The sequence below is a fragment of the Odocoileus virginianus genome, chromosome 33, assembly GCF_023699985.2.
Source record: "Odocoileus virginianus isolate 20LAN1187 ecotype Illinois chromosome 33, Ovbor_1.2, whole genome shotgun sequence".
NCBI classification, from domain to species: Eukaryota; Metazoa; Chordata; class Mammalia; order Artiodactyla; family Cervidae; genus Odocoileus; species Odocoileus virginianus.
In genome coordinates this window covers 36,504,195-36,521,732 of record NC_069706.1, presented here as the reverse complement: position 1 = coordinate 36,521,732, position 17,538 = coordinate 36,504,195, and the positions used below count along the sequence as shown (strand labels likewise).

At 51.5% G+C, this 17,538-nt stretch overlaps 3 protein-coding genes and 1 long non-coding RNA gene across 9 annotated transcripts in view; 2 read left to right on the top strand and 2 right to left on the bottom strand.

Moving 5' to 3' along the window:
* Window positions 1–9,607, top strand: part of EIF2AK1 (eukaryotic translation initiation factor 2 alpha kinase 1) — a 25,472-nt gene extending 15,865 nt beyond the window's left edge. For 5 of the 6 annotated variants that reach the window (XM_070460433.1, XM_070460434.1, XM_070460432.1 and 2 more), the window contains 4 exons: window positions 5,077–5,191; window positions 5,415–5,497; window positions 5,950–6,183; window positions 8,613–9,607. In XM_070460433.1, coding sequence (XP_070316534.1) covers window positions 5,077–5,191; window positions 5,415–5,497; window positions 5,950–6,183; window positions 8,613–8,744 — 564 coding nt within the window. In that variant the 3' untranslated portion in view covers window positions 8,745–9,607. The remainder of the gene's footprint in view (window positions 1–5,076; window positions 5,192–5,414; window positions 5,498–5,949; window positions 6,184–8,612) is intronic. The other variant, XR_011485331.1, reaches the window with a different exon arrangement.
* On the bottom strand, window positions 261–4,732 carry ANKRD61 (ankyrin repeat domain 61). Its single transcript, XM_020900579.2, has 3 exons — window positions 3,733–4,732; window positions 2,818–2,915; window positions 261–1,359 (listed from the first exon to the last, which is right to left on the bottom strand). The coding sequence occupies exons 1-3, from the start codon at window positions 3,961–3,963 to the stop codon at window positions 414–416; spliced, it is 1,275 nt and encodes a 424-aa protein (XP_020756238.1). The 5' UTR covers window positions 3,964–4,732; the 3' UTR covers window positions 261–413.
* On the top strand, window positions 1,242–3,459 carry LOC139032739 (uncharacterized). Its single transcript, XR_011485333.1, has 2 exons — window positions 1,242–1,305; window positions 1,831–3,459. It is a non-coding gene; the product is annotated as an uncharacterized lncRNA (long non-coding RNA).
* Window positions 9,604–17,431, bottom strand: AIMP2 (aminoacyl tRNA synthetase complex interacting multifunctional protein 2). The gene is made up of 4 exons (XM_020900580.2): window positions 17,195–17,431; window positions 12,841–13,047; window positions 10,820–11,051; window positions 9,604–10,133 (listed from the first exon to the last, which is right to left on the bottom strand). Exons 1-4 carry the CDS (start codon window positions 17,327–17,329, stop codon window positions 9,745–9,747), a joined length of 963 nt encoding a protein of 320 aa, XP_020756239.1. The 5' UTR covers window positions 17,330–17,431; the 3' UTR covers window positions 9,604–9,744.
* Between the last annotated feature and the right edge of the window lie 107 nt (window positions 17,432–17,538).

The window sequence follows — 17,538 nt, the reverse complement described above, 5'->3', positions numbered from 1 at the left end:
CCACCGGGCTCCTCCTCTGTCCCTGGGATTCCACAGGCAAGAATACCGGAGTGGGTAGCCATGTCCTCCACCAGGGGATCTTCCCGACCCAGGGCTCGAACCCCTGTCTCCTGCGTTTCCTGCATTGCAGGCAGATTCTTTACCTGCCGGGCCATTGGAGAAGCCCTCCTTTTTTGGCAGAGTTTGAAATTAATTTACTTAGCTTTTGGGGGAAAATGAGAAATCCTGGAAAATGCTTTTAAAAGACTTTTAGGAAGAAGTTACTGTGCAAATCACTTTATTTTTTTGAAAAGCTTTAAGAACCAGTAGTTTGTACATTTGTATAAGGTGACGGTGTAGGTGTTTCTGGGTACATGTCTAGCCAGAAAGGGTAGTGAGTCACTGGAGCTCTGGCCCTGTGCAGCTTGGAGGTCTTATTTCAGGAGATGAGCTAAGTCGTGATAACCATAGACAGAATTCCAGATCTTCCCCGGGAGAATTCGCTTCAAGAGCTGTTTGTGCTTCTCCCCGTAACTATTTCTGACACTTCTTTTACAGATGTCTTCCAGGGATAAGGGCTCCTGAGATAGCTTTAGGAGGGTTTCCCTTAGGAGGTGGAATTCTGGGAGCAGGATTCCTGCAGGCAGGTTTCCTTGGTGGTTGGTCAGCCTCAGAGGGTAAGAGTGGAGGAGCAACCTGGCGAGAAGGGCCGTGTCTCGTATGTTGGAGCCACGCTGGAGGTACATGTATATCGGAGACTCCCCGTTTCTTGTTAAGATGTTCACGTTGGCTTCAAATTTGAGCAGGAGGTTGATGATCGCCTCCCTGCCTCCGAAACATGCCTCATGGATGGCGGCCTGACCGTCGTGGTCCTGGGCGTTGACCTGGGCCCCGTGGACCAGGAGCAGGCGAATGCAGCCAAGGCCTGCTGCCAGTAGCCGGCCGGCCTTGCTTGATGCGGTGCACACCGCCAGCTTCAGGGCCGTGTTGCCCGTGGATGAGATGGCGCAGTTGACGTTGGCCCCCCAGGCAATCAGTGTTTCCATCATCTCCTCGTTGAGTTTGTCGGCAGCCATGTGCAGGGGTGTCATGCTGGACCCGTTCTGGGCGTTGACCTGGGCCCCGTTCTGCGCCAGGATGGACAGGACCAGGTGGGTCCCGTACATGGTGGCCAGGTGGAGCGGGCAGTGCCTGCGGCCGCTGTCCACCTGCGCATTCACCTGGGCCCCATGCGTGCACAGGATGCGGAGGCAGAGGGCGGCGTTGCTCTGGATGTCCGTCAGCATCATCTGGATCTTGTCCTTCGGCTTCGTCCATGTGGTTGAGGTGATGGGCCAGTTCAGCAGCATCAGGTGCAGGGTGGTGAGGCCTTCCGTGTCCCTGGAATAGGCATTTGGGGCAGGTTACACTCAGCTCACAGTGGGGATGGCTTGGCGGGGTGAGCTTCGGCTTATGAAGGAAATGATTACGATAGTACCCTGTGATTACCCGAAAGATGGGTTCGACAGTCTGCATTGCTCTTTAGTTTCTTGGAGTATCACAGCATTCTGAGGGGACAGGGTGGTATGCCTCACAGCACAGAGGGGCCCATCTTCCTGTCACAGCTTGTGTCAGCTGCAACTCCTGCTAGATTCGTGGCCTCTTCCAGGCTGCATCTCAGTTACCTCTGTGTCCCAGCCCCTCCCCAGGGGAGTGTGCAAAGTTAGCAGCCATTCAGTAAAACTGCCTGGACTCCTGCATGATCCAGAGGTTCCCACCGAAGTGAGCCATGAAGGGCCAGGGTGCGCGCCGACTCAGTCCCTGGTGGCCCCACGCCTGCTCCTCTAACTGGACGTTTTCACCCACGTGCAGATGGCGGGGGCTGCCTCTGGAGTCACCCTCAGAACCTGTTCCACCCTGGCCAAGCAAGGGTTTGACAACTCAGCCTTCATCTCCGTTACTGAAGTCTCTCCTGATTGCCTTCAGAACTCCTTGATTTTGGCAGAGAAAGGGGAAGGTCTCTTAGGAACATCTGACCACTCCCCTGGAATTGGATAACTGAGTTCAGCTGTGTGAATTTAGCGTAAGCCCTGCAACAGGAAAGTGGGGAAATAGCAGTGTCTCCACCTTGCAGAGCTTCCAGTGAAATGTGGAAGGATCAAGCCGACAGAGCTGCTAAACAGGCTGGTGGGCAGAGTTCTCCAGAGGTCTGCCGCCCCACCCAAGGCGAGGAAGGTGTACCGAGGAGTCCCAGCGGAGGGGTGGCGGAGCTGATGCTCCTCCAGTCCTGGGAGGCCTGTGAGCGGCTCTGCAGACCCTGGTGGGGCTCACGGGGGAGGGTGACGGCACGATGTGTTGGGGGCCCTTCTGGAGCACCGTCAGGATTTGGGGCTTTACTTTTCGTTTATACCGTGTACGTCTTCCGTTCGTTCAGATGGTATTTATAGGACACTTAGGAAGAATCAGCCTTGGTTTAGTGGTGAAGATATATTGGGAAGCAGGATAAACTTCTTTCCAAGAAAATCTCTGCCTGTTTCTATTTTCTTGTCCCTCCTGTCTAACTTAAGTCATTAAACCCCTTGAGGGCTGTGACCAGGGACTTCACTTTGCACAAACCATGGCTGAGCACTTAGTACTTAGGACGCTTTAAGTGGGCTGAGTTGTGTTCTCACATTAGTTCCAGTTTTTCAGACGCTGTCTAGTCAGTAAAGAAATTGATTTGTTCAAAACGTGGTAACCTGTAGCCCATCACTGGTGGAGAATGGATGAGTCCAGACGTGACCGGGGAAAGGACACTGAAGTCCTGCGTGTCCTCATTTATTCATATTTTCAGAACTGCGGCCTGTTGCGTTAACTTACCGGACTTCTGGGTCAGCCCCGTGCTCCAGCAAACAAAGCAGACTCTGTGCCTTGTGGTATTTGGCTGCCAGGTGGATGGGGATGAAGGACAGCGTCTCCTTGGGGGGAGAAATATGTTACAAGTAGCCCAGTGTAGTTGGAAATAACAGTTGTGTTAATCCCCCTCAAAGGGATTAATTATGTTTAGTATCTCTTTAATTCAGTATTTTTCTGCTATCTGCACTGAAATTATGCTTTTTTTTGCTTGTTTTAAATGACCCCAAGCTAGTCAATTCTGTATTATAAAAATCTGTATTTTACATTAATGCAGATTTACCAAGGCAGCAGATACAATTTACTTAAAGCTTTGAAAGTCATTTCTTGTGATGAGCACATTGTATAGAATGGTAATTGCTATCAAGTCCCTTCAAATTTAAATGAACCCAGAGGGTCATTGCCAAGTAGGTTCTGTGTTTTTTATGGCTTTGCCGTATCATTTTGGTATCATTAGTAAATTCTGCATTTTCAGGGTTTCCAAGTTAATGCCGCTTGTCTATGATTAGCAGAGCTGTTTACCCAAGTTCTTAAAAAAGATGTATGTAGTGGCCTTATAGCATGACTGCAAGATTAGGGCAGAGGGTGACTTTAAAAAAAAATTACAAAGGTAATAATACTCATTGTATAAAAATTCAGAGAATGAAAAAAGTATGTGCAAGAAAGGGAGACGGGACCCCAGCACACAGATGTAGCCTTGGCGCACTTGAGAGGATGACAGGAAGGCTCTTCCAGCCGGGCGAGCCCCGCCCCTGGTCACACCGCTTCCTGCGTGGTCCCTGGGAAGGGGGTGTCGCGACTCGGCAGAACGCGACCCGGGGCGCACTGCCCGGCCTGGGGCATGCTGAGGGCGCTGAGTGAGCGGGCAGGGGAGGCGAGTACCTGGTTGAGGCAGAGCCTGGAGTGGCCCATGCTACAACCCGTGTTGTCGACTGGGACCGTCACGGGCTGGTTGACGGGGTGGCTCCTCAGCAGGGCCCGGAGCGCGGCGCAGTCCTGCTGCATGATGGCCTCACAGAGCTGGATGTGCGCCGTGGCCGCCGGGCCGCCCCCTGGGGCCTGGGGCCCGTCGGCCGCCCGCCCCTTGCTGCCTCTCTTGGTTATGTTTCCCATGAGCACAGCTTCCAGTGGGGAACTTAGGGATTCAGGGGAGGTGCAGGACGGAATCGTCAGTCCCACTTTCTGGGGTTCTTCCAGCTCAGTTCTAGAACTGACCTAGAACTGCTGAGAATTGTATCCATGAACACGACGCATTTTTACCTCAGAGTCCAACTTTTTCACCTGTTGTTCCTGTATCTGTTGTGCCAATAGAAGCATTGTTTCCAGGATTTTCTCTTCAGTCATAAAAACGTATTCAGAATGTCATCTTGTACATAAGATTGTTTTTTCTGTTTTCTCTTCCCATTCAGCTACTGTTAAAGAAAACTGATGAAGCTAAAATAGGGGAATTTATACATTCAAATAAAACTTTTTTTTTTTTTTTGTCCAGGCCATGAGGCCTGTGGGATCTTTGTTTCCCAGTCAGGGATTGAACCCGTGTCCCCTTCGGTGGAAGCTCAGATTCCTAACCATCAGGGAAGCCTCCAAACAAATGACTGTGTTGAAATTAAGAAAACCTGACTTTTAACCTGAGCATTTTTCAGTTTTCAGTGGAATTCCTCCTGCCTCCAGCAGAGGGGTATTTTCACACTGGTCTAGGGGTAGCTCCAAGGTAGACGTGTTGGATCTGTAGTGATTGCTTCGACAGAGCAAAATGTGTATGTTCAGAGTGTGGCCCGGTCCTTCCCAGCCCTGGCTGACACAGGAGACATCTGGGAGCTGTTAAAAAAAAGACCAGTTTTCTTTTTTTTTTTTTATTAAGAAAAGAAAAATCAACAGCTTTGACTTGTTGAAAGGATAGTAGTTTTTTAAAAGCTTCTCAGTGATTCTGAGGTCTCAGCAGGGCCAAGGTGCGCTTGTATACAAGCATGCTCTGTTAGAAGCTGGGGACTTGAAACCAATGTCAGTGCCCATGCCTACCCCCGAAAATTGGGTTAGTCCAGGGAGCGGCTTGGACACTGAGGTTTGTTTCAGGTTCCTCGGTGAAGTGCGGCCGAGTTTGAGAGCCACTGTTCTCATTGTTAATTCATGAAGGGCTGCTGACTCCTGAGTTGAGAAGTCTCAACATCTCATTTTCACTGTTCGTTTTAGAACACCAGGGAATTGACTTATTGTGTTTGTTTACAGCCCAGGAATATTTTCCTTCATGGCCCTGATCAGCAAGTAAAAATAGGAGACTTTGGCCTGGCCTGTGCAGACATCATCCAGAAGAACACAGACTGGGGCGGTGCAAATGGGGCGAGTAAGTTTGTTTTGGTGGTGGTTTTTGTTGGTTTGTTTTTACATTAAAAAGAGAGAGACACAGTTGGACACTGTCAGTATTTAAAGAGAATCATAAAGACTTAATAGCAAAGGTGCGATTTTAAAAAACAGCTTGGGAGCTGCAGTGTCTGCTCAGGGTCAGGGGTCTTCACGTGGATGGTACTAACCCTGCCAGGCTTCATCTTTGACTTTTCAAATCACAGGGACGCCAACACACACCTCCAGAGTGGGTACGTGTCTGTACGCTTCCCCCGAACAACTGGAGGGATCCGAGTATGATGCCAAGGTAGGACTGGTTCCCTTTTACCCAGTTTGTGGGTTTACCCGTAGTCGGAAGTAACAGAAAGTACAGTAAATGCAGGGGATGCTCTGACATCCAGGTGATTCTGGAGATGGTGGAGTGAGGTAGGTAGATCTTCTCTCACATCAAACAGCCACAGTGGGAAAGCCTCACTTTCTAACTGCATCATTGGAAAAGACCCTGATGCTGGGAAAGATGGAGGGCAGGAGGAAAAGGGGGTGACAGAGGGTGCGATGGTTGGATGGCATCATCGATTCAATGGACATGAGTTTGAGCAAACTCTGGGAGACAGTGAAGGACAGGGAAACCTGGTGTGCTGCAATTCATGGGGTCGCACGGAGTTGGACATGACATAGCGAGTCAACAACTGTTTTCAAGGGTTTCATAGATGTCACTGTGTATTTCACTACTCAATGACCGTCTCCCCTGTTTTCCAGTCAGATATGTATAGCTTGGGCGTGATCCTGCTGGAGCTCTTTCAGCCATTTGAGACAGAAATGGAGCGAGCACATGTTTTAACAGGTTTGAGGATTGGACAGATCCCCGAGGCCCTCGGTAAAAGGTGTCCCGTCCAAGCCAAGTACATCCAGCACTTAACCAGAAAGAACTCAGCCCAGAGGCCATCCGCCATCCAGCTGCTGCAGAGTGAGCTCTTCCAAAACTCTGGAAATGTATGTAGGACTTATTTAATACTGGGGAAAACAGGAAGTCCAACATGGAGTTGTTTTGTTTTCTTCCCCATGGCAAAAACAAGTTTATTGAAGAAAGAACAAAGAGTACCTCAAGAAAGAGGTGGGCCAAGCCAAGAGAGGCACTGGCCAGACGCGGTTTAAGTTGTGAATCCCATTTCATGAAGGGCAGTTGAGCTTACAGTAGGGTTACAGAAACGAAATATCTCAACCCGTTCTCAGAGTTTGCAGGGGTGCACTTATCAGGCAAGCCAGGTGACCCTGCCAGCTGTCCACGCTGAAGGTGGTCACCTGGGGCTCCAGTTTCGAGCCTCATCCTGCTGTCAGAAGGTTTTGGTTTTCCTTTCCAGCCATGGTATGTGGCCTTTTATGAATTGTTAGAAAGTGAGTACTGGTAGAAGGGCTTCCCAGGTGGCATAGTGATAAAGAATCCACCTGCTGTGCAGGAGACAGTGGTTCGATCCCTGGGTCGGGAAGACGGCCTGGAGGAGGAAATGGTAACCCTCTCCAGTAGTCTTGCCTGGAGAATCCCATGGACAGAGGAGCCTGGTGGGCTGCAGACCATGGGGCTGCAAAGAACCGGACACAACTGGGTGCATAGCAGAAAGGCGCACACACCAGGGGATCCAGGACAGCAGGGACGCCCAGGGGAGCCGGCCCGTCTGTGGCCGGGCCCTCCTTAACCAGCCTGAGAGAGCTCAGCGTTCGGGTGCGGGAGTCTGGCCTTCTCTCCCGTGAGCAGGTGTTGCCCCAGGCAGCCCCTCCCCGCCCTCCTTCCCGACTCGGTGTTTCACTACCGTGTATGAACAGAAACTTTCCAAGATTTAAAAAAGTCTGCATTCAGAGAGAAACTCAGGTTCTCTGGTGCTTTGCTACTCAGAGTAGGTCCTCCGGCCAGCAGCAGCAGCCTCACCTGGGAGCTCGTTAGAAACAGGGGCTCTGGGGCTCTATGCCCCCGACCTGTGTCGTAACAAGGTCTCTGAGGGTCTTCCCCCCGCAGCGTGTGGGCAGCAGTGTGCGAACGTGCTGCTTCCGGGGAGCAGTCTCCAGACCAGTGGGTAAAAATCACCTCCAACTTCATAGAATTCTTGGAGCCCCCTCCCTCCCCCACTGGCCTGTTAAAAACGAAACCTGCGGGAGAAGGGGCTGCCGTGCTTCTACAGGCCCTCCGAGGGGTTCTGAGGCTCACGAGTTGGGGACCCACTGGCAGCTGGTTAGTTAGTTTATCTCCTGTTTAAGGCTTATTTGTTTTTGAGTCAAAACAGGGAATTTTACTAGATTGAATGGTAAACAGGCAGGTGTAGTGCCTTTCTCTGAGCCTCTGAAAAGAGCAGATGTGGTTGTTAACTTGATCTCCTCGTGTGGCAAGAATTTTCTAACTCCCCGTGAGGGTGGTGAGTGGAGACCATCGTTACTTGGCATTAATGGTAAGGATTTCTCCTGGTAGCACTTGCCCACAGGAAGCCCCACACAGACACCTCTGTTTACACCCGTGGCCCTCACTCTGCAGTGCAGGGCTGCGAAGATGACCCGAGCTCACAGTGTACGGAAGGAGCTTAATCATTGACGGGAATAAGCCAGCAGTTACTCCTTGGCCTTTAAAAACGTTTGTCAAAACATTTAAAACTCTCGCATCATCTAGTTACAGATGTATATGGACATGAAAAGTTATAAAACTACAACGGAGAGTTAAAGTGTTTCAGTAGTTTGAACAGTGCCGGCCTTCATCTTGTCCCGTAATCTAGGATACAAGAGTGAGCACCTTTCACACGGTGGCTGGCCACCCTGCTTGCTGGGTTTGCATCAGCTTCCGGCATTTTGTCTTGGGCACTTTTGATGCTGGAATCTGTCCCCAAGGGTTCTTTCCTGGGGACATCTGTGTCCTCTTCCTGTTTGATAAGCTGCCCTCACTCTGTGCTGGATGGTGGGCGCGATCTGCAGCCCCAGCATCAGCTGTTCTGTCTGGGACGCCGCGGGTTTGGTTTTCACTTCCAGCACCGTCCCTTCTCATTGCTCAGCTGCACTTTCATCTCTGTTGGCCGATTCCCTCTTTCAGAAAGGTCAGTGGGTTTATCACTGGGAGACAGGAGGCAGCACGGCTGCGCGCACACTGCCGGTGCATGAATCGACTCACACGCTCGGTGACCAGCCACCAGGGCTTTCCAGAAAAGTGAGCACTGCCCCCGATCAGGAGACGCGTGGTGGGTCACATCGCATGCTGTGGACTTGCAGCGCTCAGTCAGTCAGTCACTCTACCCGGGTAACTGACGCGCGACCACGTGGCCGTGACGCGTAGTAAGCTGCGGGAACTGGAGTCCACGTGGGTCAGGACTGCGCAGAGAGGCAGCCTGTATGTTTCAAAGGAGAGAAGAACCTGAGGCAATGGAGCTTAAAACTTTCTCTCTTCACAGGTTAATCTCACCCTACAGATGAAGATACTCGAGCAAGAGAAAGAAATTCAGGAACTAAGGAAGCAGCTAAGTCTCCTGTCTCAGAACAAAGGGGTGAAGGGAGACATGAGAGATGGGGGCGTGCCCATCTAGCCGCAAGGGCTCTATACACAGGGAAGTGGACTTGAACTCTGCTAACCGAAGCAGTCACCTGGAGTGTGAATTTCCCATCTTTACTTGGACTTGAACTCTTCAACCTAAGCAGTCACCTGGAGTGTGAATTCTCGACCTTTACTCAGGTGTAGCTGGTGTAACTCCAAGTGTATGTGGAAATCCTCTACAGGGCTCATCGAAGTGAGGTTCTGACAGTGCCTTCTAAGGCTGGCATTTTGCACGAAGTTGGCTTCAGACGAACCCTGCTCTCGTCTTTCCTCTGCCCTGTGTGCTCCTTTCCCTGGATTTCTCACCTTAATGGCCCCATCCCTCCAGCCCCTGACCGTGAAATGCAGGCCTGCTCCTCAGCACTTCTGAGCGCTGCCTGCCGACCGCATCCTCCTCTAGAGTGTTCTGCCGCAGAGACGCGGTGTGCTCTGAACCTCTGCCGGAGCCCAGGCTCGTGTGCTCGCTGGGCTGTTGGGTGGACAGCTGCCAGCCCCCCCACCCTCCACACTACTGCCTACTCACTATGAGATGTCAGCCGGCGGCATGGTGCACGTCACCCAGCCTGCTCCTGTTCTCTTCACCTTCGCCCGGGCACCACCCCAAAATCCACCCTCCCAAAGCCCCCAAACCATTGTCGGGCGGCTGTGCGCTCAGCGTCCCTGCCTTTGCCCTGCGTGGTTCCCACGGGCTTTCTCCTCACAGACCCGCGTCCCCCAAACCTACATTCCTCAAGGCAGCCATGTGACATTCATGTTTGCACCCCAACGTGCCCGCCGTGTTGCCGGCAGCTGTCATGGTATATCTATCGCACACAGTGTCCATGGATTTTAAATAAAATGAAAACCACAAGTTAATTATGTGATGCTTTTATTGATACTTGACCCTTGGCCTAAATAAAGGCTTTGATTTTAGTACGAGTCCCTTTACCAATAATAGGCATGAAGCAGCACCATTCTTAAAATCAAAACCCTTGAAGATCAGCGGCCGAGCTTCACTGAAGGAGCTTGAGGGCCGTGTGGAAAGCGGCCAGGTTTTCACAGGCCTGCATCCACTTCTGCACGTTGGCCGGCACCGTCCCCCCACAGCCCCCCGTCTGCCGGAGCACAGACCACAGCACCACATCGGCCACCGTGAGCTCGTCCCCCACGAGCCAGGGGGTCTTCCCGAGGGCAGAGTTCATGGAGCGGAACACGGCGGCCTTCTCTTTAGTGCTGCCCTCTTTCAGCTGAAAAATAGCTATATCCACCCAGCTATCTATGAGGGTTAAGTTCACAGCATCCTGCTTCTGGCCAAAGAGCGAGAACAGGAAGCGGGCGATGTTCCCTTCCCCTTCAATGGGACACATCGTCTGGACGCTGAACTTCATCTGCGTCTTTGGCACTGAAAGGAATAAACACCACGAGACATCAGCAAGGGCGGCACTGCCGGAGGAAGTGTTTGTGCAGCGTGGCATTGGGGGGTGGGGGGGTGGGGGGGTCCCTGTCAGTCATGCACCCGGTGGTACTTAAAAGGTTGATAATATTTAAGAAAGTTCAAACCAGGTTAAAGAGTGCCAACTATGTTATCAAGTAACCATTTCTGGTATTTGATGATGACAGCATTCAAGCTGGAAGGACCTCCGACCGTCTGTTCCCGCCCCTGTAACCCAGGATCTGGCGATAAGGACCGGGAACCAGGGGTCTCGTGTACCAGTGAGACCTGGCCCTGACTCTTGGGGCTCACGGGATGAATGTGAGCTCACGTCCCTCTAGGAGCCTGACGGAGAGGCCCCTGCAGGGGATACTGAACAAATGACACCCTGCCATCCTTTATCAGGTCACATCTATTAGGAGAGAACGCTAGTTCGCATCATGACAGGCTTTGGAACGTGCCAGCGGCCACTCCCCTGCTCTGGCTGGGTGGACTGGCCTCCCCCCTGGACTGAGAGTCAGGACCTGCGCCTTCCCGGAGGATGGAGCGCATCTCCGGGTGAGGATGCCCCCGCCCCTGCAGAGCCCTCACGGGCTTCTCAGACTCGGGGAGGGTTAGACCTGAGGGCGGACGGCCGAGGACCCCCCCCCACTCACCGTCCTTCCAGATGAGGGTGAAGCCCAGCTGGTACTCGTGGCGGGGCCGCTGCCTCGTCTGCTCGCCGAAGCACCGGAGGAGGTTGGCCGGCACGCCCCGGACGGCCGAGTGCGTGTGCACCGAGGACAGGACCCGGAAGCGGTCGCACAGCAGCCGGTGCAGCACGAGCAGGGACAGCGGTGGCCAGGCAGGGCTGGCGTTGATCACGATGTCCTTCAACGCCCCGTGGTCCTGGGCAGCGGCAGAGCGCCACGGGAGTCAGAACCCGACCGGGCTTAGCTCGGGCGGGCGTCGCCTCCCGAAGGCGCTGCTGTCAGCCCAGCCTCAGCGGAGGCGGGGAGGGGGCCCCCGAGGGCTCCCAGCTTGCTGAGAACCGGGGACACGAGCGACTCTAGTCCCTCCAGCTCTGCCCGGACACTCCCACAAACAGAAGTGACTTTACCGTCAAGTCAGTAGGTAGGAAAGACACTTCTGTTTTTCCCCAAGTTACAAAAACAATTACACATGCAATTACTCCTTTTACTAAACTGAATGCCCAAAAGGATACAGTTTCTACAGCAATTTGGTTTATGTGCCAATGAGGAGCCCCTTGGGGCTTCCCAGGTGGCTTGCGGTAAAGAATCCACCTGCCAATGCAGGAGACTCAAGAGACATGGGTTCGAGCCCTGGGTTGGAAGGATCCTTTGGAGTAGGAAATGGCAGACCCCTCAGTATTCTTGCCTGGGAAATTTCACGGACAGAGGAGCCTGGTGGGCTACAGTCCATGGGTCGCAGAGCTGGACACGACTGAGCGAGCAGAGCACAAGAGCCCCGAGGAGAGGGCTTGGCTGAGGGAGACTGAATTACAGTGCTGAAATGCACGGCCTTTTTGTTTTCTAAACGTAATCACAGTTGATTTATGACCTGCGCTGCCCTTTCAGACGAAGACTATCTTGTTTCATAACGGGTGAACTCGTCCGATACAGCAGAGGCCGAACGGCTTGACTTCTGTCCACAGCCCTGCCACAATCTGGCCTCTGGTCTGGTCTGGCCAAGCCACTCCTGACTAATGCCCTTCACGTGGACCTAGGCTGGGTGCTCTCCATTTCTCCAAGCATATCGTGTTACCTGACCCTGCCTTCTGCAGTATCAAGATTCGTCTGAAGCAGTGTGCCTGGGGAGGCCCCTCCGGCCCTGGGACACCCAACACGGCTGTGCTCACCGATTTACCCCCTACGCAGACTGGCTCCCAGGGGACTGGCTGGGTGGGGTCTCATGCAAATGTGAACTGGGTGACGAAGGGACATGTGACTGCAGAGGGATGCATGTTTTCAAAAATAGCTCTGGGCGAGACACTGCAGCGCTGCCTCACTTGTTAGGTTTTCGAGCAGGACCATTTCTACCGTCAATTCTCGGCGTGGTGCTAGCGGGGATTCTTAGGGCGAACCCTTTAGTACTCACTTGTTAACAAGACGTTCTTTCTCTGCGTATCAAATTATCACCTAAATCAGCTGCAGCAACTGAATTTTAACAGAGCAAATGGATTTAAGCAAAGTATGTCTGAGGTCTGAGACAGTGACTTGCTTTTGGCAACAAACTGCAGAAGGTTTGGTGAGATATCTGTGCCTGGGCAGCCAAAGCTCTGAAATTCAGGCCCCTCCCAAGGAACAAAGGTTGACTCGGCTGAACCTCAGAGAAACACTGACAAGCCACCCAAGAGCTGCTTCCCCAGGGCTCGGAGACTGCTTGGAGCTGCCACAAGTGGCAGGAAGAAGGGGCTCCTGAGTCCCTCCTCTGCCTAAGGGTCCTCCCAGTCTCCTCTGCATCTGAGAACTGGAGAGCTACATTAGCGCTTGCCTGGCTTCACTGACAGCTCACGCATCTGTTCCGTGCAGGTACAATCAGAAGAGGAAAAAAGAATGTGCTTTTTGCAGCATCTTTGAAAATGTGGAAAGCCAGGCTTCATTCACACTAGCACGATCTTCCAGCACTAATCACCACCCAGCATCATGATGTTCTTCGGCTTCCTGAATGAACTTACCTGTCCGAGCATGGCGTTTAAGTCCACCGTGCTGGTCGACAGAGCAGCTGGCTCGTCAGCCTGGATTATGTTGGTTACATCCAAGTCCGCATCTGGTGTCTGAATCATCTTGGACAAACCATCGACCGCAGCTTTCAACTCGTACAGACGTTTTAAAATATCATCTTGGCGGGACTCAAGAGCTTGAAGAGACGGGTCCGAGGCTTCCTAAACAGACCAACATCAGAACGTTCATTTCCTCTCACGGCAAAGCACTCTGTTTAAACTTGGCCACTTGCCTTCTACTTAGTTCCATGAATTCATCGAACTTCCTGCCTTTTGAAAGACATCAAAATGAAGTAGCAGGATCATCTCATTTTCTCCAGTCCCATAGGTCCTGAAATCAATCCCCAAATACGATAAAACAAACAACGCTGCAACTGAGAACCACTTTGAAATTGTAAGCCTCCTACTTCAGGCACGTAAGTCTTTAAAAACAGAATGAGAAAAAAACACAACACAGATTGTTCCTTCTATCAAATTAGTCCAAAATACTTTACATAAATAACAGGATAAAGACGGGGTGGGCATGGCAATAAGAATGTGATCAATAACTTATACTAATGGAAGAAAAACAGGGGCACGCACAACTTTAAAAAAGTGTCTAGGTTTGGAGGTATATCCGGGGTGGGCAGGGTGGTGGTGGTAGTGTGTATGTCTGTGTCAGTGTGTGAGTGATCTGTGCCCCAAATCATTTTTGTGTCAGTACTGGCACTCCCTTATCTTAGAATTATATAGAACTTCTTCACTGCTGAGATGTATAACTTCATAAACAGGGAATACTCACACCTTCATTCACTGAATCTCTGTATCTTTCTCGCTTGTTGCTGGACTGGTATACCTTAAGTAACTAGTAATATTTGCTGAGGTCTTCCCTGGTGGCTCAGATGGTAAAGAATCCTCCTGCAATGCAGGAGACCTGGGTTCAATCCCTGGGTTGGGAAGATCCCCTGGAGGAGGGAATGGAAACCCACTCCAGTATTCTTGCCTGGAGAATCCCCATGGACAGAGCCTGGCGGGCTACAGTCCATGGGGTCACAAAGAGTTGGACTAACACAATATTTGCTGAGGAATAAATCTCTACATATACTTATTTAAAAAGCAATAGTGAGAAACCTCCCAGTAGTAACAATATGCAGCCTATTTCCAGATTCTCAAGCTCTCACAAAAGATACCTCATTTGAGTCAAGAGAGCAAAGGACCCCTTAAGCATGAGTTAAGATGCTCATAAGGAGACAGAAGGGTCAACAGGCAATGACCTTGAGTCTATAGAAATATGGGCTCACTATACAATGTGAGTGTGGGGAGCACGCCTGCTCACATTGTGTGCTGTTGACTTTAAGGAACACTGCGTTCCTCCCCTCGTCGCTCATAACTGCCCTCCTTGAAGATCCCATTCATCACCAGCTGCTGCCCATTTCTCGGAATCCAGTGGCTCATAAGCTGCCTCCATGGTCACCGCCTGAGTTTGAGACACCACTTTCCACCTGGCGTCCTTCCACCCGGCACCATTCTGATCCATCCCTCCTGCCCATCCCCAGGATGGTGGCCAGAAAGCAAAACCACCTCTTAGGCTAAAAAGCACAGTCCTTAACCTGGCTTGATAAAGAGCTGGTACGGTTGGTCCTCTGGCTTCCTCCTCTCCCATCATTCTCCCCCTCACTCTGTGAACAGGCCACACTGTCCTTTGGGTCCTAAAACGCTCAGGCCCCCACCTGCCCCAGGGTTTTTCCTCATGGAGTTCCCTCTGTAACACCCTTCCCCTGGGTCTCAGGTGGTTAATGCCTATTTACCCTACAGCTGGACCTCCACACTCAGCTCCCTTGCCTGCTGCTCTTGTTTAAGATCACACAGCGGAGAAATGCAAGATGACTGTGGTCTGGGTGGAATAAAGAAGAATAAAGAGTTCACTGTGCCAAGTACATAATGGGGTGCTGACTGGAAATCAGTCTGTGAGGCCACCACCTGTGAGATATCCTCAGGTTACTCAGTATTAGTCCTCCTGAGTAATACTTCCCATCCTGTAATCCAGCCTGTATGTGTGCATCGTCTGTAGGCAGCTTTGCTCATTTCTACACACGGCCTGGGCACCCCTGCCCGACCAGGGGCAGAGTACCTACTGTATTTAAGACCCATCAACACTCACTGAAGACTGGACCCAGTACTACACGTGGAATGTGACCTGTGATCAGGAATCTAACACAGCTTCATCTGAGGAACCTGAGATCTGCCTCACCTTTTTTTTTAAGCCTTGCTGTGTGGCATTTGGGACCTCAGTTTCCCAACGAGGACCTGAACCAGTACCCACTGCATTAGGAGGGCAGACTCTTAACCAGAGGACCCCCAGGAAGTCTCAAACCTACCGCTCTTTCTAACGCTGGTCTGTTGTTTTGCTTGCTTGGGCTAGACTGTGACTTGGCGTGTTGTGTTTATCCATTTGTGTTATCTAAATGTATTTAGAAGTTGTTCATTCTTTGTGTTGCTCACATTTCCCCTGGAGATGCTAGGTTTCTAATTATCTATCCACATTGCTATCATCTGCTAGGTTATTATCTTCCAGGTTGCAAGTTGACAGTTAAATGCCCAAAGGAAGTCAGGCAGCAGACTTTAAAAAAAGAAAAAAAAAAAGGACTTGGTCTCAAAAGAGATGTGATGCTCTCCACTCTGGGGTTTCCTTTCCAGTTCCAAGAGTCTGTCCAGTTGAGAGGCACTGGACCGTATGTCTCCATGGGGATCTCCAGGTGAAGAGACACTGGACCATGCCTGCATTGTTGCCTTAGCTCTGCAGTGAGATAACACTTGTGTTATTTGCTTTCAAACTAAACTAACCACCTCCCTTACAGTCGAGGCAGAAAACTCTTCACACAGAGGATGACAGAGATAACGAGTCACAAAAGTTCTCTATTCACTCATCTGAGTGAGAATGAACTAAAAGTTTCTCCCGCAGGGAAATTAAGATGTGTTTGTAATTTATAAAAAAGTCAAAGCTGAGCAGTTACTTTACAATGGAGGAAAAATCAAAATGCCCAATAAACATGAAAAGGTGCTAAACTTATCTGGAGGTCTGGGAGATCTAAACTATATTAGGATGTCATTGTACTCCCACCAGCTTTGGGGAGGGTGCCAGCACCAGAAATTCACCTACCTACAAAATTGAAAAATAAATACAATGGACTTCCCTGTCAGGACAGTGATTAAAACTCTGAACTTCTATTTCACGGGGCGAAGGTTCGAATCTGGTTGGGGAACTAAGATCCCGTGTGCTGCAGTGCAGCCAAATGGTTTTTAAAAACAATTTAAAAAATCAATAGATAAAATGAATTTCTTAAAAAAAAAAAAAAGTTCACCTACACTGCAGGGGACAGCATAAACTGGGATGACCGCTTTGAAAAGCAACCTAGTCCAGCTCTATACAGACCAGCCCACTGAGCCAGCAATCCCATGTCCATGGTATATACTCTATGCCTGCTCTTGTCCAAGCATATTCACTGCAGAACTGTTCATAACGGCCTAAAATAGAAAACCAGCGGACGTCCGTGGGCAGTGCGATGTTACCCATCGTGGCGGCACAGTTACGTCAAGGAGCAGTAAGCCAGAGGATGGGAGCGAAGCTTTCTCATGCAGCAAAGCGATTCTTCCAATCACGTTTAGAAGGGGCAGCCAGACACCGCAAGGCACGCACTGCAGGCTCCCACTGACACCAAGACCCCACTGTCCAGGGACGCACACTTGGGACAAAGAGAGAAACGCAGGACACAATGACCGCGCAAGTTTTAATTGGGGGCGCTGACAACGTGTTACCCTGAATGGGTGACCATGGGATTCGCTTTACGATTCCCCAAAACTCGCCACTGATGTATTCCTCACTTTTCAGTGGGTAGAATTTAGTAATAAAAGTGTAAGCAGTCTTAAGCGGAAGAGAAAAAAAAAAAAAAGACGTAATAGATGTTCCAATGGGTAAAAGTTATGGTCACTGGGAGGCCGGAGGGCGCGTGAGGCTGGGGTGGGGATAGGCATCGGGTCTAGTCGCCACGGTTTTGGTTCGACACAGTTCAGGTCGCACGGTCCCGACTTGGTGCGACCCGCGGACCCTAGACCCCAAATAACGCCGACCAGCGCCGCAGCGCCTGCGCACTGAGCAAGAGGGCGGCGGGTCGGCGACGCGGTAAGCCAGGGAGCCTGCGCACTGGACAGCCAAGGCGGTGGGACGGGAGCCTTGGCGCCTGCGCACTGGGCCGGCAGGGTGTGGGACGGAGCCTTGGCGCCTGCGCACTGAAATGGGGGGGGGGGCGGGGCAAGGGCCGCGCGTTCCTACCTGCACGTGGTCGGCGGACGGCGCCGGGCTGCCGGTCCTGCCGTGCACGTTGGGGAGCCGGTACATGCAGGTGGGTAGCTCTACGCGGAGAGATCCGCTGCCCTCGTGATAGGGCTTTACCTGGTACATCGGCATCCTGGGACGCAAAGGAGAGAAGGTGGCAGGTGAGAGACACGAACGCTCACAAACCGTCCAAGTCTACGACAGTCTGCTACCACCTCCTTTCCGACCGGGCTGCGGGCTTTCGGGAAAGCGCAGTTCCTGTGCTCTAATTGGCCCCTGCTCTCTCTACGTCACGGACTCGACCTTTGACACCACCAATCAGCGAGAAGAAGCTGTGGGAA